The following is a 27916-nucleotide window of genomic DNA, read 5'->3' on the forward strand; positions in this document are numbered from 1 at the left end:
GAGAGAAAGAGAGAGACAGAGAGAGACAGAGAGACAGAGATATTTAGACAGAGACATAGAGACTCTGAGACTCGGCAAGTCCGTGGAAACAGAGACAGAGACTGGGAGATGGACAGAGACAGAGAGGGTCACAGAGAGACAGAGAGGTAGAGACAGAGAGATTGACCTGATGTTGAGCTTTTGAAGCCTCAAAGCCCACCTCTAGTGACATACCTCCTCCAGTGACACATTCGATCCAACAAGACCACACTTCCTACTCCTTCCAAACAGTCCATCAGCCAGGGACCAAGCATACATCTCCATGAGCTTATGGTTACACTTCCTCAAACCACCACACTGGGTCTGGCAGAGTGGAACACTGCCCTGTTAACTAATGACCACACTGTCAGCATCTGTGGAGAATCTGGAAGGTCTGCCATCACAGATATTAGTGCTTCTTTCTCTTTTTCCACCATCACTGTCCCAGGAGCCAGAAGCAGATGATGCTGGCCACATATGGGCTGCCCCACTGTGACTTCTACCATTCACCTTGTTCCAAAGCAACTCATGGTCTCTGGGAAGGCAGGAGTGAAGTGGAAATTTCTGGTTTCTTTAGAAGCTCAGTTGTGTCTCGTGATCTTTTTCGGGAAGCTGTCTTGAGAGGATGTTTTGCTGAAGCAGACATCTGAAAGGATGTTTTGCTGAAGCAGACATGTGAGGGGGCATATGATGCTTTGATGGAGCAGATTCTTGAGAGGGCATGTGATGTTTAGAAAGAATGTAAGTATAACCCCACAGACAATGAGAGGATGCTCTTGCATTTGTTTGCCTTGTGATGCTTTGCTGGTCTTCATTGACCTTCGCTTGTTGTGACTTCATAGAGAAAAATGAGCCAAAGGACTTCTCGTGATAGTCCGGCTGCTTCTTGCCACGTCCTCAGACTTGCGTTAGTTCAGAGGAGCCTCTCACTTTCTTCTGGGTCGAGCTGCTGCTACCGACTCATATTTGGTGCTTTGGACTTGTCTGCTGATATCCTGACAGTAATGATTGGAATCATCCTAAAGAACTACTTCTAACAGGTCCACATCCCCTTGTCCTATTAAGCATCTTTCTCTCCTACCTTTGGGTTAGAAGAGAGGTTGAAGTGTTTAAGAACCCTTATTAAAGTACGTTTTGAAAAATCTAAGTCTACACAGGAGGTCTGTTCCTTGGGGGGCTTTTTTCATTCCATCTGGCTTGTGTGTTTGAATGAGTTACAAAGGAGTTTAAGACACATACATTTCCCAGCAGTGGTGGCACACGCCTTTAATCCCAGCACTCCGGGAGGCAGAGGCAGGCAGATCTCTGAGTTCGAGGCCAGCTTGATCTATAGAGTGAGTTCCAGGACAGCCAGGGCTACACAGAGAAACCCTGTCTCGCAAAACAAAACAAAACAAAACAAAACAAAACAAAAGACACACACACTTCACACTGTAGTGTTTATTGGTGTTGTCTTCTGCGCCAAGACATGTTACTTGAAGGACAGAAGAACTCTCAGGGAGAAGGGCTGCTGCCGTATGCCATGTGCTACCAACACCATGTCTAACTCTGACAGAGCGTCCTTAGACACCATGCTGAAGTCCAGCAGGCCAGGGCCAGGATCTCATGACTACAAGAGCCCATGAAAGCCTGGTTTCACTGAGTAGTACATTCCATGCAGTTCAGTCATTCCATGCCTTCTATACAATAGCCAGCGTCCTGGGGGCACCGGACTGACTATAACCACTAAACAAAGATCCTGACTTGCCTTGGTTGGGCTGTACACTGGTGGGCGGGAAGGCAAGCTGAGCCAATAGAACTATGGAGAAGGGCAGAGTGGAGAGAAGGTTAACACGTGTTGGGAACACACTAGCAGCCTTGGTGAGAGTCCCTAGGACAGTGGCTCTCAGCCTTCCTAATGCTGTGACCCTTCAGTGCAGTTCCTCATGCTGTGGTGACCTACAGCCTTAAATTATTCATTGCTACTTTGTAACTGTATTTTTTTCCCCCACTGTTATGAAGTAATGTAAATTTCTGTGTTTTCTGATGGTTTGAGGTGACCCCTGTGAAAGGGTCATTGTACACCCCCATCCCGCCCCCAAGGGGTCTCAACCTCACAGGTTGAGAACTGCTGCCTTGGGAGAAAATAGACTTTTGGAGAAAGACCAGAGGAAGAAAGATGCCAGTCACGGGACATGTCTAGATGACCCTTTAGAAAAGATGCCCGGGTAAGGCCTGAGTCAGGGAGGAAAAGACATGGGGTAAGGAGAGATGGAGAGTTGGGGGCTCGGACTGCCAAAATGGCATGAGGAATTGGGCTTTCCTCTGTGGGAATTAGGACCTTATCAAGGGGCTTTGGCCAACTGAAAACCTGTGATTAGTGTGTATAAATAATAAAGCTGAAGGTAGCCAGAGCAGGTGGAGGGAGGGAGCTAGTGGGGAAAACCACCATGGCGTGGGCTAGATAAGCAGGGTGTGTGAGGTGGGGGAGGGGGATGGGAAGAGGGAAGGGGATGGGGGAGGAGGAGGGGGAGAGAGAGCTTTGAACCAAGATGACAGAGCGGGCAGACTGAGAGGCAGGGGATTCCAGAAACTCTCTTCTCCTTTTTATTTCTTTCTTGCTAATATTTGTATTTGAACATTTACTAGTCGATTGTTTCAATCTATTCCTTGCGCTGTTCCTCTATTAGTCTTTATCTAATTTTAGAGCAATTTCAGATTCACAGCAAAACTGAGCAGAAGGGTACAAAGCGTTCCCATCAGCCCCCTGCACCCAGGCGTGCGTGCACAGCCTCCTAGGCTGTCACTATCTGCCGCCAGACTGGCACGTTTGTTACACTCGAAGAACTTGCCTTGACACGTTCTTATCTCTCTACATCTACAGCTCATACATCCTGATAAGGATCCACCACTAAAACACCATTGCATCGGAATCCTCTGCGTGCCATCTCGCTAGCCTCCGGAAGACAGCTGTCAGTCATCTTCCTGCTACCGTTTAAACACTTCCAGAATGCCAAAATAGTTGGAATCTCACAGTATGTGTCCTTTTACCTTGCTTCCATTTAGGATTCTCACATTCTCATTCGTGAAGTCCTAGTGCCTTTCCTTCTCAGTACTAAATAATACCCTACTGCCCAAATGCACCCTGACTTATTGACCCATTCCCTTACTGGAGGATATGTTGGTAACTTCAATGTCTGGGCAAATTTAGGTTCTGAATATTCTTTGAAGGTAAAGTTGATAGTTTGCAGAAATTTGGGTATTTTCATAGCAGTGACTCCAGGGAGAATGCCCAGGTATTTGGTCAGTGTAACGGAAGAGTGGAATTCACATTTCCACTTACACAAGGGCAGTGGAGAGGCAGCACAGCCTGTTGGCAACAGCCGTCATCGGAAGAGCCTCAGCTGTGTGCCAGGCTGGGTACATGTGCTGTGGGCACAGCCCCAGGCGGGAACATTCTCTGTTTTACAGAGAACAAAGTGAATTGGCTACCTGCTCAAGGCCATGATGACCTTGTTCATACCTGGTTCCTGAGAGCATAAATATGATACAGAAACTGGGTTCACACGAATAGACTCCTCAAACATGAGCCACTTGGAATGCTGGCCGAACTGATGTTTGAAGGTGTATATGGCTGAAAATCGGGCCCCAAACTAAGCTACATTTGAGGATAAATGAATACCCCTCGAGGCTGCAGTCAGCTGGCCGTCCACCTGATGCCCTCCCACAGCACGTGTGTGTGTGCTCTTACTCCCATGAAGGGCAGTGCTGTAGCCCAGAGCCCAGCCCAGTGGGTGTTCCATCCACACAGCCTCTAGTCTGGAAGGTACCAAACACCTTTGAGCTGCTTAAATAAAAGCTGCTTAGAATCTGAAATTTCCTGAACCACTATCCTTACTGGTTCAACGGTAAGACATTTTTAAGAGCTTTGAAAAGATGCAAAGCCTGTATCACCACATCCGTCAGCAACCCTCAGGAAGCAGGATTCTGTCTGACTGAGGAACATGAGAAAAATCAGCAATGCCTCAGGTTTTCAGGGAACCACATGTGTTTAGCTCATTGCATCCCCCTCTTGTCTGAGGTCTCTGCGTGTTCATGTATGCACATGATAAAATATATTTGCCTTACGAGGCTGGCAAGGTGGCTTCGCAGTTAAGAGCACTTCCTGCTGCTGCAGAAGACTGGGTTTGGATTTCAGAACTCACATGGCAGCTCACAGCCATCTGTAAACCCTGTTCCAAGAGGGCTCTGATCCTCTCTTCCGGGTGGCACCTTCCTCTGTTGGGCATCAGGCATGCATATGGTGTACAGATACACATACAAGCAAAACACGGGCATAAATAAAAGAAGTATATTTTTAAAATTATCTTTTAGTATGAAGTGATCATAAAAACCGCTAGACATGGGCTTGTCTAAATGAGCATGTTCAGAAAAACGACAGTTTTGGAGACTCCACACCAGAATCTCCTTCTCTTGGCTGTTACCGTTACTGACAGTAAAACGTAACAGAGTGTGAACCCCTCCTTTCTTGGATGTTACATGATCCGTGTACACTCAGATATGTGTAAACCTTACATGTGGGTGGGACATGCATATGTGAAATCATCCAGTATTAATCTAGGCTATCCTTCTTGCCACACAAGGCATAGACCAATCGCCCAGCCATGATCTGTCCTGGTAGCATCACCGGGACACAACAACTCTCAGCACCTTCTGCATCAGGGTCTGTACACCATATGCATGCCTGATGCCCAAGGTGTCTCATTACCCAGACACAAAACTCTCCTTCACAGCTGGCAAGAACACAGCTGGAGTTCTTCCGGCTGCACTTTGCAATGCTGAAGGAATTGAATAGAGGGGTTAATGGTGGCAGCCTCAACCTCTTCCTGCTCAGTTCACCAGCACTTCAATCCAGGACCAGAAGTGTCACTTCCGGACATGCTAGCTCACACTCTGGCTGGAATGTAGTGAGCAACATGGGCTCCTGTCGTCCCCAACATAAGCCAAGCGTCACAGCAGTCACAGAAGACTTTATTTCCTGGAGTCAACTGTCCTGATGACAAAATAAAGACAGCCAACACAAAGGCACCGACAGACAGGCATTTTCCAATCCCAGAAGAAAGGGGCGTCTCTCGGCTCACAGTAACTGCCTCCCTCAAACCACAGAGAGGAGGCCACTGGGTGTTATTAAACTTGAGTCACAAGGAAAGAGAGCAATAGTAGACACCATTCAGAGTGTCTTAAGGACAGGTCCCCTGGGCAGCCTGCTCAGCACTGTCAGGCCATACCGCAAAGACTTTTAACTCCTTGGTGTCACGCCTCACAGGAGCGTTCCTGATTGATTCACGATGTAAGAATCAATATCACCCTGGTTAAAGTGGGCATGGGACCATGCTCACATGACACAGGAATTTGGGTGTAGCATGTAACCGACTGGAAGATCCTAAAGTTGCCGGTGTTAGTGAGCAAGTGGTCAAAAAGCTAGGTAATGAAGAGGCGGTAAAGTCACACACAGAAGTGCCACCGACCGTGTTCTACAATGTGTGGATAGCATATCAGGAAGACAGCTTTGCAGACAGTTCTTTCATGACCCTTATTACTGAAGGCTGTGTTAAACTCCCAAATCTGCCCATCCACCCCAAGTGGAAGAAAGCATTTATACTTCTCTTTATTTATTCCTCCTTACAGATGCTTGTGAGCCACCATGTGGTTGCTGGGAATTGAACTCATGACCTCCGGAAGAGCAGTTGGTGCTCTTAACCGCTGAGCCATCTCACCAGCAGATCTGCAACCTCCAGCTTTCTCTGGGAAAGTGCCCGTTTGGGGAAGTTTGGATATGACGTTATATTAGTTGACTTTTTATCCTTATAACAAAATACATGAGATAGTCAAGTTACAAAGAAAGAAGAGTTACTTGGTTCCCGTTGATTCGAGCCAGAGGTGCGGCAGCACATTCAGGTGGATGCGTGAGGCAGAACAAAGACAGACGGAGGACCCTGATGGCTAAGCGTCTCCCACAAAGCCCTCCCTCTTACAGGCTGCCCCCCTCCCAAGTGTCACCCTGAGAACCAAGCCTTTACAATCTCTCCCCCACCCCGCTCTGAAGTGTGGTTGTTTGCATGAGGATGGCCTCAGATGCTTTCATACCCAGTCCCCACCCATCCTGTGGGTAGAACTGTCTGGGAAGGATTAGGAGGTGTGGGCTTGTTGGAGAAGTGTGTCACCGCATGTGGACTTCGAGGTTTCAAATGACTCTCACCAACCCTGTGCTCTCTGTCTCCTACATTAGTTCCTGCTGCCCTGCCTTTTCTCTGCCATCAGGGACTCTAACCATCTGGAACTGTAACCCTAATTACTTTCCATTCTAAGTTGCTGTGGTCACGGTGTTTAGTTACAGTAACCTTAGCTGGTGATGAGCTTGATGATCTTGAAGCCCCGATCCTCCTGTCTACATTTCCTGGGTGCTGGAATGTCACCCTATCCTTCACAGCTTAACACATCTACTTGAGGGAAAGGTTCATGATTCTAAAAATGGCAGACATTCATCTCAGGACTCTATATGTGTGGATCCAGGCAGTGCCCCAGCAATGCATGCACGCACGCACGCGCATGCGCACCGTTGGGATGCACTGTGTGATGGTTGTCTCTGTACGTTCAGTTGTTGATTGTGGCACCAGCGGAAGAGCTGAGTGCTGGCTGGATGTTGGCATTGCTCTTCTTAGGGATCATCACCCGGCTCAGTATTTTGTAAACACCCTTCCTCTTTTATGATTGGCTCAATAATGACCCGACAGCCAATAGCTAGGCAGGAAAGGGAAGGTGGGGCTTCCAGGCTGAGAGAGGGTCTCTGGGAGAAGAAGCGAAGGGAGAGGATTTGCTAGCAGGACACAGAGGAGGAAGGACATGGACATCACCAAAGAGGTAGAACTGGCCGTGTGGAGGGACATAGAGCCAGAATGAGCCGGTTTAGAGTAGGTAGGGGGGAGCCCAAGCTAAAGGCTTAAGCTTTAATAAATATTAGTAAGTCTTTGTGGGTTTATTTAACTGCTGGTGAGTCCAGAAAGCCCTTCAGTAACACGCACACGCACTCGCACATGCACAATGATTCCCCATGGAATTCTTCTCTGCAAGCTAAGAAGATGGCCTCAGGGTGGGGTGCAAGCTCACGCCTGCCTAGGGCAACAAGGAAGGAGCCAGCCTGAGGCAGACAAGTGTGATATTGGCCAGCAGAGACGCCAAGACAAGCAGAGGTAAATCGGGGAGGAACTGATCACCCATTACCCAGCAGATGGGTTCGTCTACTTCTGTCTCAGCCAGACAGTAAAAGGCATTAATCTCGTTTGAACTGGATTTCTGCTTTGTGGTGACAAAAGTCCTAAGCACACCAATAGGTGATACAGAATTTGAAATAAAGTTAAGTTGCAGCAGTCATGCAAGGAGCAAGAAGTCCTCTTTTCTTGGTCTCTATAATGCATCGCATGTAATATTTAGAATATATTTAAATATATTAATAAATTTAGAAAATTAAAAAAATTATTTTGAAATTTAGAAAATTATTTAGCAAATTTAGAAAAGCTAAATATAAGGGATGAAGAAGGACTGGATGTTAATGCACAGACGTTATGAAAGGGGATCTAAAGATAATTATGTTTCTAGTTCTAATTCTCTGTGGATTTTTTTTGTCTAGTGGTGAATAAGTGCATAAGATATAATCGCACATGTGAATGCAGAGCACCACAACTTCCGTATTTGAATGCTAATTGTAACTGTATAGATGTTCTCTACGGTTTATGACTTTGGGGCTAGTTAATTTTGGGGTGTGTATGTGTGTTATTTCTCTGTTTTTTTTTTAATGGCTAAACGTTTTTTAGGGGGAGGGGCAAATTGGGGTGCAGCTGCTGCCAGCCACCTGGAGTTGTCTCATATGGCAGGAGGCTCTGGGGTTCAAACTTGGGGGGCTAAATCTTTGGTTTATCAGTTAAGGTTTCTATTGTTGTAACAAAATAGAACAAAGTTGCACAGCAACTTATAGAAAAAAAAAGCATTTAATTAGGGTTATAATTCCAGAAGGTTCGAGCCCATGCTCAGGCATCTCAGACAGTCTCAGTTCTAGGTGCGTGCCTACTTAATTCCTTCTTTCAACTCTTCTCACGCTTCAACACGAGACCGCACAGGCCTCAGCACACCTCTGCCTTCGGCTGCAGAGAGTGAACTCCAGGCTTGAGGAACAGCTCAGGGGCAGGGCACACTCACTTCAGCCCAAGACTGTGGATTCAGATTCCATCCTCAGCTCTGGGGAAAACCTGGGCAAACCATGGCTAAGCAAATTAAGCCAGTATGGTTAAAGTGCATGCTGTTGCTATTGGCTTGAAGGGCAACTGGCTTGTCCTATGAATTTGCTTTTCCGGAACTGTACAGCCAATGGGAGACTTCTAAAATTTAACCAGTTTGTTTGAGTTGTCTTCTGTTAAACTGCTTTTGTGTATATGAAACCATTGATCGTTTTTAAAAAATGACCTGTTTATTTTATGTGTATTAAGTGTTTGTCTGCACATATTCTGTGTACCTTGTGCATGTAATGCTCGAGGAGGCCAGCAGAGGGAGTTGTATTCCCTGGAACTGGAGTTGCAGATTGTTGTGAGCCATCTTAAACTTGCCTGGAACTGCCAGAGCATGTAACCACCAAGCCACCTCTCCAGTCCCACATTGCTCATTTTCCACCACTCTGTTCTAAAAATGCTTTCATTTTTCACATTGAAATTAAAGGAGAAATGAGCATCCCTTCACAGCAGCACCAGATACCTGGGATAATGTTGATTTTTGTTTTACCACTGGTCCAGGGTGTGCCTGTGATTGCTAAGACTATGTCTTACTGAATTTGTTCACGAAGGCTTTCACACAGTCCTTGACGCAAGTGATGCCCCCTTTCCATACTCACGACTGTTTAAACTCCACAGAACCTCGCTTCTTAAAGTGTGGCCAGCAGGTCAGCAGCAGCACTTGGGACTGATGCGGGGACCCCCAACCCCAGAACTGCTGGTTTCTAAGTCAAGTTTCAGAAGTGTTGCTGCAGGAAATACAGGACTCAGAAAGAGTTCTGGAGTCTTCTGGGGGACATGAGAAGACTCAGTAGAAACAAAATGGTTCCATGTGACCCAAGGCAGGATGTTCAGGGCGAGTTCAGAAGCAGCTCAGGTTGGGTGGAACAGATCTGCTACTTCAAGGCAAGGTCACGCCTGGGTAGTGCGTTGTCTTGGTGAGAAAGGGAGAAGGGGAGTAACATGGTAGAGCCAGCGGCTGATGGATGCGCTCGGGGTTGAGGTGTGGTGTGGGGAGATCTTGGGGGTGAAAAGAGACTTAAGACTTGGAGCCTGCTAGACTGGAGTAGAAATTTCAGTAAGACTCACAGGAAGCAGATGCACCAGATGCACCCCATATGAAGGGTCCTCAGGATCCTTTGTCCTGCACATTTAGGTCACATGGAAATAGGACTTTTCTCCCCCCACCTTTAAGTTGGAGAGCATGATTAAATTTGAGATGTGATCCGATTTCAGGATGAGAGACACAGGCTAGTCCTTTTCCGGCAGACAACCTTCAGGATCTTAACCCTAGGCTCCGCGGATGAGGTAAAGGAAACAATAAATTAATAGTGTTGCTTGGGTACTTAAATAAATTGGGTTTGGGCCAGTGCCTGCAGGAAGCTTTTGCAAGAACGCCCTAAATGATTTCCACTCGCAACCGGCTCTGAGAGTGCTTAATAAGTGCAGCTGGGCGATCCAGGTAACAGCAGCTCCTATCCAGTTAAGCGAAAGTCCCCAAGGGAACAATCATTTGCAGAACGGCCAACTGCAATCTAAGAGAAGGAGTCTCTTCTGCCAGCTCGAACCTGCTTACACTGCATTCCTCCTGTTCATCCCGAAACCCCCGCCGTTTATGATTCTTTTGGCAATTTAGGGGAAAGTGTGAAGAAGCCGAGCCCCAGTGGCTAGGACGCCTCAGGGAAGTCACAGAATCAAAGTAGGTCGCCAGACTCTCCTGCAGGTCGAGCGGGTCTCGGCCTGACCGCTGCAGGCAGGCGTCCACCGTGGCGGGCTCCCGCCCCTCACGCAGCTGCGACCTGCGGGGGCGCGCGCAGCCTCGTGGGGTTCCCGCGGATGCGCGCCCGGCGGGGAGCGCGCAGGGCGGAGAGGCGGGCGCGAGCGCCGCAGCTCACCTGCCGCGGGCGCTACCACGGACGTGCCACGCGGGTGGCCCGAGCTATCCGGCAGCACCGAAGGAGCCCTCCCCCCGTCTGGGCGTGCCAAGGTGACCCCCCCGATGACCACCCCCCTCCCCCTGCTCGCAGGCTGCGCGTCCCTGCAGCTAGGCGAGCGGTGCCAAATGCATGCATATCTTTCTCTCTGTCTGGGCACCTCAATGATACACACCTACCTTTTTGTAGCCCTTGCACTCTGATCCGTGCACATGGGAAAGGCTGGGACCCCACCCCTTTGTTTGAGTCTGGAGGTGTGTTTGGGGGTGTGCACGCGCGTGGGTTATGTTTGGGAAGGGTGGGAGTTTGAGGCCCTTAAAATATTCCACCTTCCTGTAGACTTGTGGCTGCTGGGCGGTGCTCTCAGCTGCCCAGATGTCACACGGTTGGTTTTCGGCATGGGAGAAGCAATTAGCCAATGTCGGTTTTTTGGCAAGCGTGCGAGTGTGCATGTGCCGCCTCGGGAGTCCCGATCCGTGTTTCCCTCAGTGACCAACAGCATTTCGGTTGCAGACTTTAGCTTTTGTTTCTGATCCTTGGAGCTTTTTGGCATTTTGACACTGTTATGGGGATCCCAGGGTTGTCTGTCTGTCTCTGTGTGTTTTGCATGATCTTGGATTGGAAACCGTACTGTACACAAACATTAAAAAGCCTGTCTTTCCATTGAAGAGGACAGGGGTTAAAATGAACGAAGACCCGAAGGTCAATTTAAGCGGGCTGCCTCGGGACTGTATAGATGCCGGTGCCCGGGAGAACATCTCAGCTGCTGTCCCCTCCCAGGGCTCTGTTGCGGAGTCAGAACCTGAGCTCACTGTCAACCCCTGGGATATTGTCTTGTGCACCTCAGGAACCCTCATCTGCTGTGAAAATGCTGTTGTGGTCCTTATCATCTTCCACAGCCCCAGCTTGCGAGCTCCCATGTTCCTGCTGATAGGCAGCCTAGCCCTTGCAGACCTGCTGGCTGGCCTGGGACTCATCATCAATTTTGTTTTTGCGTACCTGCTTCAATCGGAAGCCACCAAGCTGGTCACAATCGGACTCATTGTCGCCTCTTTCTCTGCCTCTGTCTGCAGTTTGCTGGCTATCACTGTGGACCGCTACCTCTCGCTGTATTACGCCCTGACTTACCACTCCGAGAGGACCATCACCTTTACCTATGTCATGCTAATAATGCTCTGGGGAACCTCCATCTGTCTGGGGCTGCTGCCCGTCCTGGGCTGGAACTGCCTGAGGGACGAGTCTACCTGCAGCGTGGTCAGACCGCTGACTAAGAACAACGCTGCTATCCTCTCCATCTCCTTCCTCTTCATGTTTGCCCTGATGCTTCAGCTCTACATCCAGATTTGTAAGATTGTAATGAGGCACGCCCACCAGATAGCCCTGCAGCACCACTTCCTGGCTACATCGCACTACGTGACTACTCGGAAAGGGGTCTCGACCCTGGCTCTCATCCTGGGGACCTTTGCTGCCTGCTGGATGCCCTTCACCCTCTATTCCTTGATCGCCGATTATACCTACCCCTCCATCTACACCTACGCCACCCTCCTGCCCGCCACCTACAATTCCATCATCAACCCTGTCATCTATGCTTTCAGAAACCAAGAGATCCAGAAAGCCCTCTGCCTCATTTGCTGTGGGTGCATCCCTTCCACGCTGTCTCAGAGAGCTCGGTCTCCCAGCGACGTGTAGCAGCCTTCTCCCCATGGGATGCTGACTATACTAAGTGGTCCTATTTTGCCCAGGACGGCCAGTGATTTCCTTCTCTTAAATTCTTTACAATTCTCACAAGTAGAAGCCATGGCATCTTTTAGACTCGTGTTGACAGTGGGAATCATGTTACCAGTGTTTTAAAAAACTCGACTTCTCAGCTCAGCATTCTGTTGTTTGGTTTGGGAGTTAGGATTTGTTTGTTTGTTTGTTTGTTTGGAGGGTGTAGTGGGACCTCATGTGGCCATGAAATTATAAACAAGTCTCAGGATTTTTAACCTAGGCTTGGAAATAAATGAGAGTTTTAAAGGAAACTGGAGAAGTAATTACTTTTTCTGAACTTTTTTTTTTTTAAATCAAGGTAGATCTTCCATTCTGTATGTACCTAACAGAATTGGAGCTTTTTCCAACCACCAAAATAGTTAATATAATTACGTTTGGAAGGGCGTGTGTTTATTTCCACAAACTCAGTAATAAGTGACCAATAACAAAGGCACGACTCCTTTATTCTCTCTTTACTCTAAGTAGTAGCAACTGCTGGTAAGAATCACTTTGCAGTTTCTCTGTGTTACAGTTTGGTGTTCATGGTTACCTGTGGTAGTTAGATCACTAATTGCAATATTGCCATGTTAAACTGAGAGTTAAGAGACTCATTTTTTAAAATACAGTTTTTGACTCCTTTTAAAGTGAGTCATGAAAAAAATGTTTCCAATTACACATGAGATCGCACTGATTAGATTTATCATTGTGATTTTAAAAACTCTAGTCTGGTGTTTTTCAGAAAACAAAAGAGAAAACATTAATAGTATCTATTGAAAATAGATTATATTTATATTTAATATATTATGACAGAATAAATGGGTGTGACACTATGAAGAAATATACACGCATCACTTTTCTTACCCCTCTCTATTAATACATTGTTATTCTTGCTTAAGATGAATAGAATTAAGTATTATAAGTGGAAAATTTTCTGGTTCATGCTGTTGGTAGCACAAAATGCATCTGAAGCAGGTGGACTCCTACCTTAACTAGGTTTTTGGCATGCCCAGCTACCATGACTAGTGGGTACCAGCTGTGTCCTGTGTGCTCACAAGAATGACCACATGTCATGCCTGTTGGTGAAATTTCCTTTCAGCAGAAGACATCCTCAGTGCGACAAGGACTCTGCTGCCTGCTTTCAGAAAGCAAGGCCATTTTGCCTGAGTCTCATCTTCTGTGAAAGCAGACAGATACAGACACAAACACTGTCCCTCTGTTTGCAATGGGCTCATGGCTGTGTCTATACAGGAAGCGGAAGCGTTCCTGAATGGCACATCAAGACCGGTATTTCAGGGTTCTTGGTGGTGGTGGGGTCATTTGGAAAATATTCCCCTCAGAGGCTTGTCCCAATCAGTATGGCCGTGGGGATTTTAGGACCAGTCTCCAAAGCCTGCATGCCAAACCCACTCCTCCAAAGTTGCTTCTCAAGTGACTCAAGTGAGAAAACATCTCCTACATGAATCTGTGTCTCCTTTTGAGGCTGAATGAGAGGAAGTCAAATATTGAAGAAGTGGGAAAGGATTTTCAGCCCTGCATAATCAACCCCCGTCCAGCTGACAGCTTTAAAACATTTATTTTGAGTGCAGGATGGGCTTGGTAGAAAGAAAAGGGTGAGTCTTTGTATTCATTTATTTAAATATCTTATTTATGTATCCATTTGACTTTCAACTTTCATACATATACATATGTGTGCAGGTGCCATGAGAGGCCACAGGGATCCAACTGACCTGGAGCTGAAGTTACAGCTGTTTGTGGGCCTCCATGTGGATGCTGGGAATAGAACCTGGGTGGTCCCCCAAAGCAGTCAGTGCTCTTAACCCCTGAGCCATCTCTGTAGTCCCAGCACTTTAGTTTAGACATGAGCAGGGAAATATAATGGGTCCTTAAAGCAGCAGATGATGCTTTATAGCAATGAGAGCTCTCGTTTGTGCCTCTCTAGTAGGATGTACAGGAGAACGGTCAGGTTTGCCTGGCCCATGTGTGTTCTCAACCACAAAGCTGCTGCTTTACTAGCTTTCCTTTCTTTCTTTTTAAATGTAGCTGTGAAAACAAACCTTTGCAGCGAGAAAACTGGAGAAAACCAGAGTTATAGAGAGAAGCCAAGAAGCAGACTGAGGCCTCAGAACTGTAGGGTGGGCTAGAACTGAAGGCTGGCTCTCCACTGTTCCTTCCCTGCCTCTTCACAATGTTGTCTTTGATCCCTCACTCCAAGGAATGCTACCTTTGAACATGTCACTGTCTCATAATCTGTGCTCTATAATTAAGAAAAGGGTTCCCATCTAAAATCACATGTGGACCAACAACCAATGTGGGTAAATGTTTGTGTACATGGGGCACTGGGTGAAATGGACTTACAGATAGGTATTTGGTGGTTGCATTAATTTGTGTGTGAGTGTGTGCATGTCTCTGTGTTGTGGGTGTGCGTGTGTACCATGGTCCAGTATGGAGGCCAGAGGACAGTCTGTGGGTATCTATGCTCAATTCTCTCCTTTTACGTGTAGGTTCTGGGTATTGAACCTGGGTTGTTAGGCTTGGTGGCAAGTGCCTTTTACCTGCTGAGACATCTTGCTAGACCAGCAGTTGCTTTTGGCCCATGTTCTTAAAAAATACCTGATTTTATTTGAAAGGTTTTTCTTCAGTTTTTACTGTTTAAATTGTGAAGAGTATTTGGACATAAGTTATTTTATACGAGGTTTCTTGTCTTTTAACAAAGATAACCACCAAGTAATTGACACCTATTACAATATAGGTATGTGCGTGCAAGGATATGAATGTGTGTGTGTGTGTGTATTTAAATGTGTTTACAGCATGGAAAATTATCATTCTGGGACATTCTAGGATAGCAGGGAATCTTTTATTCCATACTTTTTTTTGTAAAAGATAATTTATTTTATGTGTATGAGTGCACTGTAGCTGTACTGATAGTTGTGGTTGCTGGGAATTTGAATTTAGGAACTCTGCTCGCTCTGGCTGGCCCCACTCGCTTCAGCCTAAAGATTTATTTATTATTGTATGTAAGTACACTGTAGCTGTCTTCAGACACACCAGAAGAGGGTGTCAGATCTCATTATGGATGGTTGTGAGCCACCATGTGGTTGCTGGGATTTGAACTTAGGGCCCTCAGAAGAGCAGTCAGTGCTCTTAACTGCTGAGCCATCTCTCCAGCCCCTTATTCCATATAATTACAATTACTATTTACCAAGGAATTTATAATCTTTTCAGTAGAAATAGGTGTATTTGTTAGACAATTTAACGATTTTACCAGACTCCTTAATTAGTCCAGATTATTTGTTCTCCCAGGTGGTGACTACTTGAATTCTGTCTCATTTTATTTCTTTACTTCCTTTATTTCAGTCAAGTCTGTTTGGTTTTTCCCTCTGATTTTTTCCCTTTCCTTTGCCGAGGTGTAAATCCGCAGCTTTGACCCTGAGAGGCAGTCACTGTCACTGAGTGACAGGACCCTGCTTGTGTGTGTGCGCGCGTGTGCGTGTGCATGTGTGTCTGTGGGCACTGTGCACATGAATTCATCTTGGGGTAATTAACATGAAAACCTTTGCTCTCTGGGCTCAGCACTCCAGCTGAATTCACCACAAAGCAATCCATTCAGATAGCAGAGAGGCCTTTCACCTGTCATGGTAGCTGAGATGGGGGCCAGGGGCGCCCTTACTTAGACTCCTAAATCAAAGAGCCAAGTTGAGGAACAGAAACACCCATAGATTTCGTCAAAGCAGGAAAAGAAACATGAGGCTTTTTAGGAAAGAAGATGGGCGTCAGAAATATTTCATACCCAAAAATGTAGAACAGAGGTTCCTTAGAGTTAAAGGAAAAATTACTCATCAATTACTAAAATTCTGGACCTTGGACCCTGGGTTGTGGCTGAGAGTGTCACTAACTGGCACTGATTCTGTTGCTAAAAGTCTGTGAGTGACACTTTAGAGTCTCAAAAAGAAAAGTGTCAAAATTTCAGTGTTCTCAAAATCTAAATAGAATATGTAAATATCACACAATTAATACACATTTATGTGTTTATTCTCATGAGGGTTAGTGAATAAACGGAATGTGTCCAAACCTCAAACCTTTCCTAGAGTTTCCCAATACATAGCTGTGGAGAACAGGGCACTGCATGGGTTCCATGTCAGCACCTCGCAGTTTATGATCTAATTGTCATGTTCTGAAAGCAGTGATTTCTAGAAACTCCACCATGTGCATGTGCTTGTGCGTGTGCATGTGAGTGTGCTTGTGCGTGTGCGAGTGTGTCTGTGAGCACTGCACACAAGAATTCATCTTGGGGTAATTAACATGAAAACCTTTGCTCTCTGGGCTCAGCACTCCAACTGAATTCACCACAAAGCAATCTTTCTCAATAGTGACATCAAAGGCATTTAAAGCTACCTCTCTTCCATTGGACATTTATCTGTAACCTTTTCTTTTGCAGCATTAAAAATTCTATTAACCTTAACCCGAAACATTTGATCTACTGAGCTTCCTTTCTGTCTAAAGAAGTGAGAGTTTCACATTTTATTTTCTCAGACAGAAGTGGGTTAAAGCAAATGGGTGGGGTGAGTGCCCGCACACAAATTAAATACCTCCTGTGTAGAAAACATTTTGAAAAGTGGTCTAGGTAGCTGGGCAGTGGTGGTGCACACCTTTAATCCCAGTACTTGGGAGGCAAAGGCAGGTGGATTTCTGAGTTCAAGGCCAGCCTGGTCTACAGAGTGAGTTCCAGGACAGCCAACACTACACAGAGAAACTATGTCTTGAAAAAATAAAAAAATAATAAATAAATAAATAATAAATTATTTAGGTTTTTGTGGTTTGTATGTGTGTTTGTTTTGTTGTGTTGTGTTTTGTTTTGTTTTTGAGACAGCATCTTTAAAAAAAAAAGATGTATTTATTTATTTATTATATGTAAGTACACTGTATCTGTCTTCAGACACCCCAGAAGAGGGCCTCAGATCTCATTAAGGATGGTTGTGAGCCACCGTGTGATTGCTGGGATTTGAACTCAGGACCTTTGAAAGAGCACTCAGTGCTCTTAACTGCTGAGCCATCTCTCCAGGCCCTTGAGACAGCATCTTGCTATGTAGTTCAGGCTAGAATCTGATATTTTTCCAGTAGATTTCAAGTCCAGTATGAAAGTACAGGCCTGGGACTCTGAGGCAGGAGGATCATGAGTCTAAAGCTATCCTGGGCTACATAGCATGAACCTTCTTCTCTCTCTCTGAATCATATTCTAGAGTTGGGCACCAACTAATAGACTTTTCACTTGAAAATAAGTTTAGAGGAGAAATGAAAATATTCACTTGGGCATAGATTATCTTGGTATTTGGTTCTTTATACAGATTGCTTTGAGTAGAATATTTTAACAATCACACACACACACACACACACACACACACACCCCACCGCCACCACCACTACCATCACCAACACCACTAATTTGAGTAGAATATTTTAAACACACACACACACACACACACACACACACACACACACCACTACCACCACTACCACCGCCACCATCTCCAATGGACTAGAATATTTTATTTTATTTTATTATTTTTTCTTTTTTCTTTTTCCCCCCTTCCCTTTCTCCCTCTTGCTCTGGCCCCACACTCTCTGAGCCCTGAGTAGAATACACACACACACACACACACACACAAACACACACACACACACACACACCACTACTACCACCACCACCAAAAAAAAAAAAAACCTTATGGAATTTTCAATAAAGTTTGGAGTTCCGTTTCTTAACTAAACAACATATTTTGAGTCTAGGGGAGTCCTACTTGGGTGGTTGAAAATGTAAACTTTTCCCACAGGGAGAGTCAGTCTTCTATATACCTCATGAAGTTAGTGGGGTAAACGAGCAAGCGAGCTACAGAGAGAGAGAGAGAGAGAGAGAGAAAGAGAGAGAGAGAGAGAGAGAGAGAGATGCTCCTGATCCAACTGTAGCCTCCTTCTAAGGGCCATTTGAAACAGAGTAAATTTATTCTTGGATTCTACAGTCTATTGCTTGGAAAGGAACCAATAAAGTTGAATTTTTCTAAATCAAACATGAATCTGGGTTAAGGTATTTTTGTAAACTGAAACTGTGAATTCTCCTTCAACGTGCAGCAGTATTTTAATATACCCAAGCTTGAGTTTTTCTCATTGCATTAGGATTTTTGTTTTGGTCTGGGCCTACTGTCCAGAGCTACAGAGACACTTACTAATTCCAGGAGTTATAGTCAGATTTTTAGCTTGAAAAGATGTGTTGAGGTTGGCTGGGGAAATAGCTCAGTGGTTAAGGTCATCTACTGCTCTTCCAGAGGAGCTGAGTTCTTTCCCAGAGCCTATGTCAGCTGGCTCACAAGCACCTGAAACTCCAGCTCCAGGGGATTGGGTGCCCACTTCTGGCCTCTGTGGGCACTGCACTCATGTATGCATATCCCCACAGACCTCCTAAGATCACATAATTAAAAATCTTTGAAAAAGTAGTTTTTGAATATTATTGCTTTATTCTTCAAGGAAAATTACCCCTAAATTACCTAAATCATTTCTTTTTCATTTAGTATTCATTTCTTGTTATTTCCCCAATTCTTTGTTCCTTGTTATTTATTCTTCCTTTGAACATTTCCTGGCATCAAGTCATCAAAATATGTCTTAGTCAGGGTTTCTAATCCTGCACAAACATCATGATCAAGAATCGAGAATCCTCCCTTGTGGAGGAAAGGCTGTATTTAGCTTAGACTTCCACCTTGCTATTTATCACCAAAAGAAGTCAGGACTGGAACTCAAGCAGGTCAGGAAGCAGGAGTTGATGCAGAGGCCATAGAGGGATATTACTGGCTTTCTTCCTCTGGTTTGCTCAGCTTGCTTTCTTATATAACCCAAGAGCACCAGCCCAGGGATGGAAACACCCACAAAGGGCCCTCCCCCTTGATCACTAATTGAGAAAATGCCTTACAGCTGGATCTCATGGAGGCACTCTCCGAACTGAAGTTCCTTTCTCTGTGATAACTCCAGATTGTGTCAAGGTGACACACAAAACCACTCAGTACAGGATCCATCACTCACTAACAGAATACTTCGTGGGTAGAGAGAAGTGTAAGTTGCCAGTGTTGTGGTGAACAATGGCTCTTTGAGGGTGGCCCATTACCACCACCACCACCATCACCACCTCATGGGTACATACTCCAGTGAAACTACAGACTGACCCCCGACTTATTGCTTAAAACTCAGAGAGTGAGGCCCTGTGATCCATGGTTAGCACCCCATGTGTTTCTGGTTTACATGTTGAATCCCAGCATCACATGAGTTTGCTGGTGACATTAACATCTCTGTACCATAGGGACCCTCTGGAGTCATTCTGCCACATTGGTGCCAAACAGCCCCTGGAGATGAATGTGGTCTTGGTTTGTAGGTTCTGCTCACACTGGTTACTGTTTGCAGGATGTTACATCAACCTCAACTGAACTCCAGCTGCCACAAGTTCTGAGCCACTGTCACCTGATGCCTGATGTCCCTTAGACGGAATGCAATTCAGCAATGAGAGCCATTGGCACTGCAGAGCCTAGTCTTTCTGTGAGTGCCTGGACATTCTAGTTGGACTTCATCCAGGCATCTTCTGTCCATCCACACCTGCCTTCTCTAGTCCTGAGATGGCATACATGTGAATGCATGCACATGCCTGGGTGTGGATACATAGATTCATAGTGATTTCCGGCGGGGTCACCTTGGCAACCTGTGTTAGGAGAATGCTGGTGCTATTTTACAGGGAGTCCCAGAAGATCTAGATCTGTTTAATCTCGCCAAACTTCACACCAACCTCACAGCCCTGTGACCCACAGTCCAGAAAGAGCACTAAGCAGCAGAAGTGAGCAGACCTGAGGCAAAGCTTCTCTGGACTCTACAGCCAGCTGGCGTGAACCTGATGCCTCAGCTGGTGTTTTCAGTAAGCCTCGTCATCCTTTAGATCATGACACTGTTTCAGACAGTTTCCTCTAAGAAAAACTTGATGCCAAAAGACCATGTTCTAAGTGTTCAAATGGCTATTATTGGATCTTCTCACCTTTTGTGAGATTTTGGTCTCAGCCACAGAGGTGGTGACTGGGATCCCCCTTGTTCTCCCAATGTGAACAGCTAACATGTATATTTAAAGATGTGGAGACATCCCAGAGATGGGCTTGAAACAGAGGACTTAAGCCCACTGCTGTTGCCTTACATCCTGCTCAAATGGGATTTTTCTCTCTGAGCGTGCAAGTTCTGATTTGCTACACTAAGCATGCTCCATGAACCCATCTCAATATTAGGCGAGACAAGATACAATAAATATTTAGTATGCTCAGTACAGACAGGTGATAAGTCAGGTGGGTCCAGTATAAGCCCCCACTTTTTATCAGTCATAGCCTTGTTCTAAGTCTAGAAGCACATGAATTACACATTTCTGCCTGGATGCTGCTTTCCATGGTTAATGTGTAATGATGTGCATGGGACCTGTCTTTATTACTCCCTCTACAAGGCTTGTCATTTACTAATATTGCTCCCACTCATCCTCAAGTGAGATGCCCAGATCTCAGGTAATCACTGCAGCAACTCCAGGAGGTATGTGTGATAAGCTCTCCCATCACAGATCAGGACCAAAGATGGATGTAGAAGGATGAGGAGCATCTCCAAAGAGAGTCACAGCTCAGGGACAGCAGTATGGTGCAGGACCAATGGGCTACAGATGAAGTGTGTCTGTGTGTGGGCTCCTGTGTATGCATATGTGTGTGCATGCATGTGTGTCTGCATGTTCAGTGAGACCGTGTATGTATAGTATATACATATGCATATACATATGCTTATATATATACATATACATGTGTCTGTATATAAGTGTGTATGTATAGTATATACATATGCATATACATTTGCTTATACTGCTCAGCCTGCTCTCTTATAGAACCCAGGACTACCAGTCCAGGGATGATACTTCCCACAAGGGGCCCTCCCTTGTTGATCACTAATTGAGAAAATGCCCCACAGTTGGATCTCATGGAGGCACTTCTCCAACTGAAGCTCCTTTCTCTGTGATAACTCCAGCCTGTGTCAAATTGACACACAAAACCAGGCGGTACAGTCTGCATATATGTATGAATATATGTATGTCTGTGTAAATGTGTGTCTGTGTGTGCAAGCATGTATTTCAGTGTGTGTATGTATGTTTCTATAAATTCTATCTGTGTATGCATGCATGTGTTTCTGTGTATATGTATATATGTGTTTATGTGTATATGGGTGTGTCTGCATATCTACATGGATGTCCCATATATGTAGGTATGTATGTCTGTATATGTTACATCAACCCATGTGTGCACGAGTGTGTGCCCTCTCACTTAGGTTTGGTAATGAGAGACTATTGAGGATGTGTAAAATAGAGATTGCTTTTATTTTGAAAGAAAAAATGAAATATGGTTGGAAGAGTAGTGTCAGATTCCAGAATTCAGGCAACACACACTCAGTGTCTTCCAAACTTGCACTTTTATATTTTTCAAAATAGACCATTTAATAATTAGTGATTTTTTATGATGATGCTCATGGATACTTTGGATCTAAAACTTTAGCTAGAAAATGATTAGTCTGCATTGGTTAAAATCAAATGACTCATTTGAGAAGTTTGAGTGGGGACTGGAGAGATTGCTCAGGAGATAATAGCACTGGCTGCTCTTCCAGAGGACCTGGGCTCAGGTCCCAGTACCCACATGATAGCTGACAACCCACTGTAACTCCAGTTCCAGGGGATCTGGCCTCCTTGTGCAGACATACATGCAGGCAAAACACTAATGCACATAAAAAATTCTTAAAATGAAAACAAAACTTGTCCAGCTTTATTTCTGCTTATTGATCACCTAGGAAACAGAAGGACTTCCTGATGAGGCACACCCACGTACACCTTACCTGCTGCAGCTACTGAGCATTTGAAGACCAATCGGGACAGCTGCAAAACTTCACACATGTTTGTACTTAATTTTAACCCACTTACATTTAAAAGACACACCAGGCTGCAAGCTGTTGCACTGGGAAGAGCATATCCAGGTATAAACAAAATAGTTCCTAAGAGATCTTTAATAAATATTGCTTTATGTATATGAATGGTTTATCTGTAATGTACATCTCTGTATCATGTACATGCAGTGCCCACAAAGGCAAGAAGGAGGCGTCATATCCTCTGGAACTGGAGTTACAGATGGTTGTGAACCACCATGTGGGTACTGGGGACAGTGTCTTCCTTCAGAAGAGCAGCCAGAGTTGTTATCATCTGAACCATCTCTCTAGCCCCTAAAGATTATTTTTACAGTACATCCAGCAATATTTTTGAAAGCCTGGTTGATGCCTCTTGGTCTCCCTTTTCATTCTACCAGCTTGAAGTTAGATACTCTGTCTGTTTTAAGAAAAATTTAACATACAGAGATCTCAATCAATGCAATTGACAAATGTGGAGCAATTGTCACTTAGGATGATGACTGTAACTCTGGAAGTTTCATTGTGGCCCTTTAAAAAGAACAGCTTTTCCCTTCCATTCTTCCTTTAAATCGAATTAATTTGTAGAAAGTAAAAGGAGCCACAGCCATTCCTGGAGACATTACTGGTGACAATTCTGGGCTGAGGGCCAGGGTCACTTGTTCCTGCTTCAGGTCAGGCAGTCATCTTTGTGCTCATAAGCTGTGCCCAGAGCTGCTTATCCTGATATGTGGGATGCAGAACTGGACTGGGCTCAAGCTGGCTCCCTAGGGAGACTCCAAGATCCCTTATTCCCTGTTAGTCAACCTCTGAGACAACTTTGTTCCTGAGTTTAAGATCTTCATTGTGCCTCTTTAAATTCAAGCAGGCTTCTGGCAATGTTTACTGCAAACAAGACCATTATGTGCTGGTGGAGACTCTAAGTGGATTCAACCCCTTATCACCTGTGCCAGGTGTCACAGGCAGTTTTTCATTTACTAACCTGTTCTGGGAAAGAGTAGTGGCCAAGGACTCCTGAGGGTCAGATGACAGGGAGTTTGTAGGACAGGGGAGGAGGTATGTGTGGGAGGCTAGTATTGGAAGAGGTGCTGTTGGCCCAGAGCCATTTGTATCCTGGGATTGGTGGCTAAGGTGGCCCCAGGCAGGAGGGCCTAAGGAAAAGATGGAAGAGCTTGTCTGAGACAAGGACTGTCCTCTTTTGTGCAAGATGCTGGGATCAACCTGTGGTAACAAGGGAAAAGCAAACCACCAGACCCCTGCTTTAACAGCAGAGAGAAAGCATCATTAAACCTAAGAATACTGCCAGGAGGTGGTGGCATACACCTTTAACTCTAGCACTTGGGAGGCAGAGGCAGGTGGATGTCTCTGAGTTCAAGGCCAGTCGGTCTACACAGTGAGTTCCAAGACTGTTCGGGCCACAAAGAGAAGCCATGTGTGGAAAAATAAAACAACAAAAAAACCCCAAAAATAAACAAACAATCCCCCCCAAAACAAAAAAAAAACCCAACAAAACAAAACAACAACAAAAAACAATAAAGAAGACACTTTAAGGCATTTTCATTACATTTTTACAAGAACCTGATTAGAATGGTTTTGCATAAGCAACTGCAAATATTTTAATTTATTATTTGATTTGTATTATATTATGTATCATTACATTTGCATGCATGCACGTGTGTGTGTGTGTGTGTGTGTGTGTTTGTATACATGCACTCCCATCACAGCACACCAGTGCAGGTCAGGAGCTAGCTGTCTCTTTTCAAACTCTGAGCTCTGTGGATAACAAGGCATCAGGTTTCCAAAAAGTTCTTTTCCCCACTTCCCAGCCCAAACCCTTCCATTTTACACATTACTTTTTGTTGGTTTTGTTTCCTTTTTGCTATCCTGTTCTGGGGACCTAAACCAGGAGGCTTTTGAGCCAAGCTAGATTGACTCTCTACCACCAAGCAGCATCCCCAGCCCCAGAAATCATTTTAAATGAATAGAAAAATGTACAAAGGTTTATGTGATGTACACCAGAGGTGAGGCAGGAAATGAATAATATTTTCACATATTCCAGAAAATGAATTTTGATTTCTCCTCTGAGAATTGATATCCATTTAAGAATGTTTCCACTTTCAACCAAAAACTTATTCTTCCTACAAGAAATGCAGGGATTGGGGGATGGAGCGAGACTGAGGGAATAGCCAACCTGACCAACTTGAGACCCAACTTGAGACATACATAAGTATTTCTGGAGTTAGCTGTATCTCTCGCTTTTATTCAGAACTGGGGTGAGCCAATGAGGTTTAATGTCCCCAGCAATCAGAAGCAGGTACCTGTCCATGGTTCTGGGAGGGGGGTCACCATCCCCACAGTTCATAGGAGGCATCATTTGATTTTGATAGAAGCAGGGCCCAGATGTAGTGGAAGAGGGCTTATAAAAAGACCACACTTGGACTCAAGCCACACTTCTCCTTGCATAGGGATTTGTTGTTCGATCAATCCGTGTCTTCTGAGGCTCTTTCCAGGAACTTCTGCTGCCGTGGCCTGTTCTCCTACCTTCAGGACAGGGACACTAGAACCTTCAACTCTCACAGGATCTGCGCATTATCAAGTCTACCAACCCAGAGGCTGAGGGTGGCATCAAATAACCTCTGACACCCATGGCAAAGTATCCCTACCTTGCTGCTGCCCAGCTACCAGACGTGCCCGCAAGTGTGTTACCAACATATCCTTGATTTATTGTTTTCTTACTGTTACTATAAAATGTCACCAAACTGTTAACAGTTTTGTACCATAGTATTTACTTTTTATAACCTAATGTTCCTAGGCCCTGGTCACTCACCTTTGGCTCTAAAACAAATGATCTTCGTGGTTGTCCAAAAAACTTGTTGAGGTAGAAGTGTCCTTTGCCCCAGAGGCAGTTACCAGAATATGCCAGAAGCATCTCACCACCAAGGCAGAAGGCTGGGAGAAAGAGACAGCAGGCTAGCCTCCCATACATACCATGAGAGCCTTCTCATCTTTGGCCTAAAATGACTTCATTATATTCACAATGGAATATAGCTTCAAAGTAGAAGAAGGAAATATTTGTGGAATAGAAGGTGGGGGGAGACAAATTTGTTATCATCTGCCTCCTTTTTTCTCAGACATTAGAGAGACATAGACAGTTCAGATTACTAGATGCATACAAATTATTGTAAGTTATCAGCAAATGGTACCTAATGGACCTAGTGGTAACAGATCACCCTGAGGCTTGCTGATGCATTTCATCACATGCTAAAGTGGCAAAAGTTTCCAAGGAAGAATGCCATAGAGATAGATTGGTTTTCTTACTAAAGAAAAATCAGTGACAAAAACCCAGGACATTGTCACCTGCTTAGAAGTGAAGCATTATTTTACTAAAGGGACTCTGAAGAAATAAAATAACCCCCAAGGAAGGCAGAAATAATTTACACCATCATTGAGAACTACTTAATAATTAGCAATTAGTGAAACAAATAAAATTAATAAAATAAATAATAGCAACTAGTTATTAATTGAGTTTGCATAATCAGCCCCCAAATTATTGATATCAATAAGTTATCAACTATAAATTAGTAGTTAATTGATTGTTAGTTAACAGAGGACAGAAGGTTGTTAACCAATAATTATTTATTAGTGTTCAGTGGTACTTAATTATTAATTGTTATTAATAATATCAATTAATTATTAATTAACAATTTATTCTTTGTCAGTTATTGATTAATAGATTATTCTTTTATTATTATTATTACATCTGCAGAGATGGCTGAAAAGCACTCCTGATCTCTCAGAAGACCCAGGTTCAGTTCCCAGCACTCACATGGCAGCTCACAATGAGCAGTAACTCTGGTTCCATAGAATCAGACGCCCTCCTCTGGCCTCTGTGGGTACTGCATAAATGTGGTGGTTATATGCACATATAGGCAAAACCCACATAATACTTTAAATTAAAAAAAAATGTTAAGTGTGATATATTAAATTTGGGGTGCAGAGAACGTCATGGTGAAAAGAAATATTAAAGCCTTTTGTTAGGAAAGAAGAAGGCTAAAAAACCAAGGAAGTAGGAATCTCTCTGAGGAACACTTAGAAAAACAGAAAATAAAGACAAAAAAGAAGTTGAGATTAGACAAAAATTAAGATAAATAATACATAAGGGACAAAACGAAAAACTACCAAAAAAGTCATGAAAGCCAAATAGTGATATTTTTTGAGGAAATAAATAAAAGTCAGAACTCTGACAAAACCAGTAAAAAAGTAAAATTTTGAATTTAAATGGGAAATTTTGTTTAATAGCTCCTAGACATTAAAAAACAAACAAACATAAACAAATGTCCGGGCATGGTGGTGCATGCCTTTAATCCCAGCACTCAGGGGGCACAGGCAGGGGATTTCTATGAGTTTGAGGCCAGTTTAGTCTACATAGAGAGTCCTAGACCAGCCAAATCTACAGAGTGAGACCCTGTCTCAAGTGCAAAAAAGCAATTTATGATAAAGCTTGCAAATTCTCATGAAAAGGATGAAGTCTCAGAGCACAACACTCTCCATTAAGGCGAAGACCATGATAAACTGCTCTGCTCACCTAGACTCTGCAACTCTCTTGAGCAACACCAGACTTGGAGAGGGAAAACCCTGAGGCAGAAGTGAAGAGCAGAGCACTTGTCTCAAATGGGGCAGTGAGCTGGTGTGGATATGCAGAAATCAGAATTTCAAAGCAGCCTTGAAGCTCACCAAATCACTCAAGGTGCTTGGTGTTTGGCTGGGCCACTCCATCCTACCACAGTGCTGGTAGAGGGGCAGAGGTACTCATTGTTGGGGTTTTGTCTAAGCTCTACCCCACAGCTACCTGGCAATAGCCAGGTATGCCCCGCCCCAGAGATCTGGCCCACTATAAGAGGGGCTACTTGCTCCTCCTCTCTCTCATTGCTCTCTGCTCTCCCACATACTCTCACCTCTCTGCCCCTGCCCCCCCCCCCCCCCCGCGTGGTCATGGCCAGCCTCCACTCTCTCTCTCTCTGCCTCCACTCTCTCTCTCTCTCTTCCTCCTCTCTCTCTCTCTCTCTCTCTCTCTCTCTCTCTCTCTCTCTCTCTCTCTCCCCCACTAACTCCCATCCCGTATTCTGAATAAACTCTATTCTATACCATGTCTGTGTGTGTGTCGTCCCTCAGGGGCAGAGGTGCCCAGGCAAGGGCCCGCCTGGACACCTTCCCCCACGCCGCCTAGCCACACTCACCTAACCCCCTATACTCTCACCTAACCCCTCATCATCCTGCTGAATCCTTCATCCAGAAGTAACCCTGAATCCTTCCTGCTGAGTCCTTCACTCATCAGGCTCTGCCCTGTGCAGGTTGAGGCCTCAAGCTGGCTCCACAGAACTCTCACTTCTGCATGCTTACAGAATTGCAGCATGGAGTGTCTTTTCCCTGTTGTGGAAATGTTTAACCATGGCTGTTCTTAATGGAACAGTGAGATCTTGGATCTTGGTGCCATTGGCAATCTGAGAAGAGTGAGGGGGTGGCCTGCCCTGGACGGCCACAGCTGATGGAAGTGACTGTTTTAGTGCTCCATTACATTATTTAGTCACTTCAGTTTTCACCAGAGAAGACTGCTCAGATATGGATTTTAGTCAACCAGTTTTAGTCTCTAGCTGCCTGTTGACTACACTGGGTATTTGGTATCACAGTGTAGCCACAAGTCTTTCTCAGGGTGAGCTTTAAAGCACAAAAAAAAAAAAAACCAAACCAAACCAAACCAAAACAAACAAACAAACAAAACAAAAAAAACATGTCTTGGGTCGACATGCTTCAGTTAGCAAGAACAGGTAGCCAGAAGTAGAACTACAGAAGTCAAAAAAGCAAGGTTAGTATGTAGACTTTCTCAGAACTTTGGACTTCCATGGACTAGGTCTTTGTTTTAGTTTTGGC

At 44.8% G+C, this 27916-nt stretch overlaps 2 protein-coding genes across 2 annotated transcripts in view; one reads left to right on the forward strand and one right to left on the reverse strand.

Annotated features, from left to right (window-relative positions):
* Positions 1-27916, reverse strand: part of Insr (insulin receptor) — a 900533-nt gene that overhangs the window by 449752 nt on the left and 422865 nt on the right. The window lies entirely within an intron of this gene.
* Positions 10934-11996, forward strand: Gpr12 (G protein-coupled receptor 12). Its single transcript, XM_052168347.1, has one exon. It carries the CDS (start codon positions 10934-10936, stop codon positions 11936-11938), a length of 1005 nt encoding a protein of 334 aa, XP_052024307.1. The 3' UTR covers positions 11939-11996.

The sequence above is a fragment of the Apodemus sylvaticus genome, chromosome 22 (genome assembly GCF_947179515.1).
Source record: "Apodemus sylvaticus chromosome 22, mApoSyl1.1, whole genome shotgun sequence".
NCBI lineage: Eukaryota > Metazoa > Chordata > Mammalia > Rodentia > Muridae > Apodemus > Apodemus sylvaticus.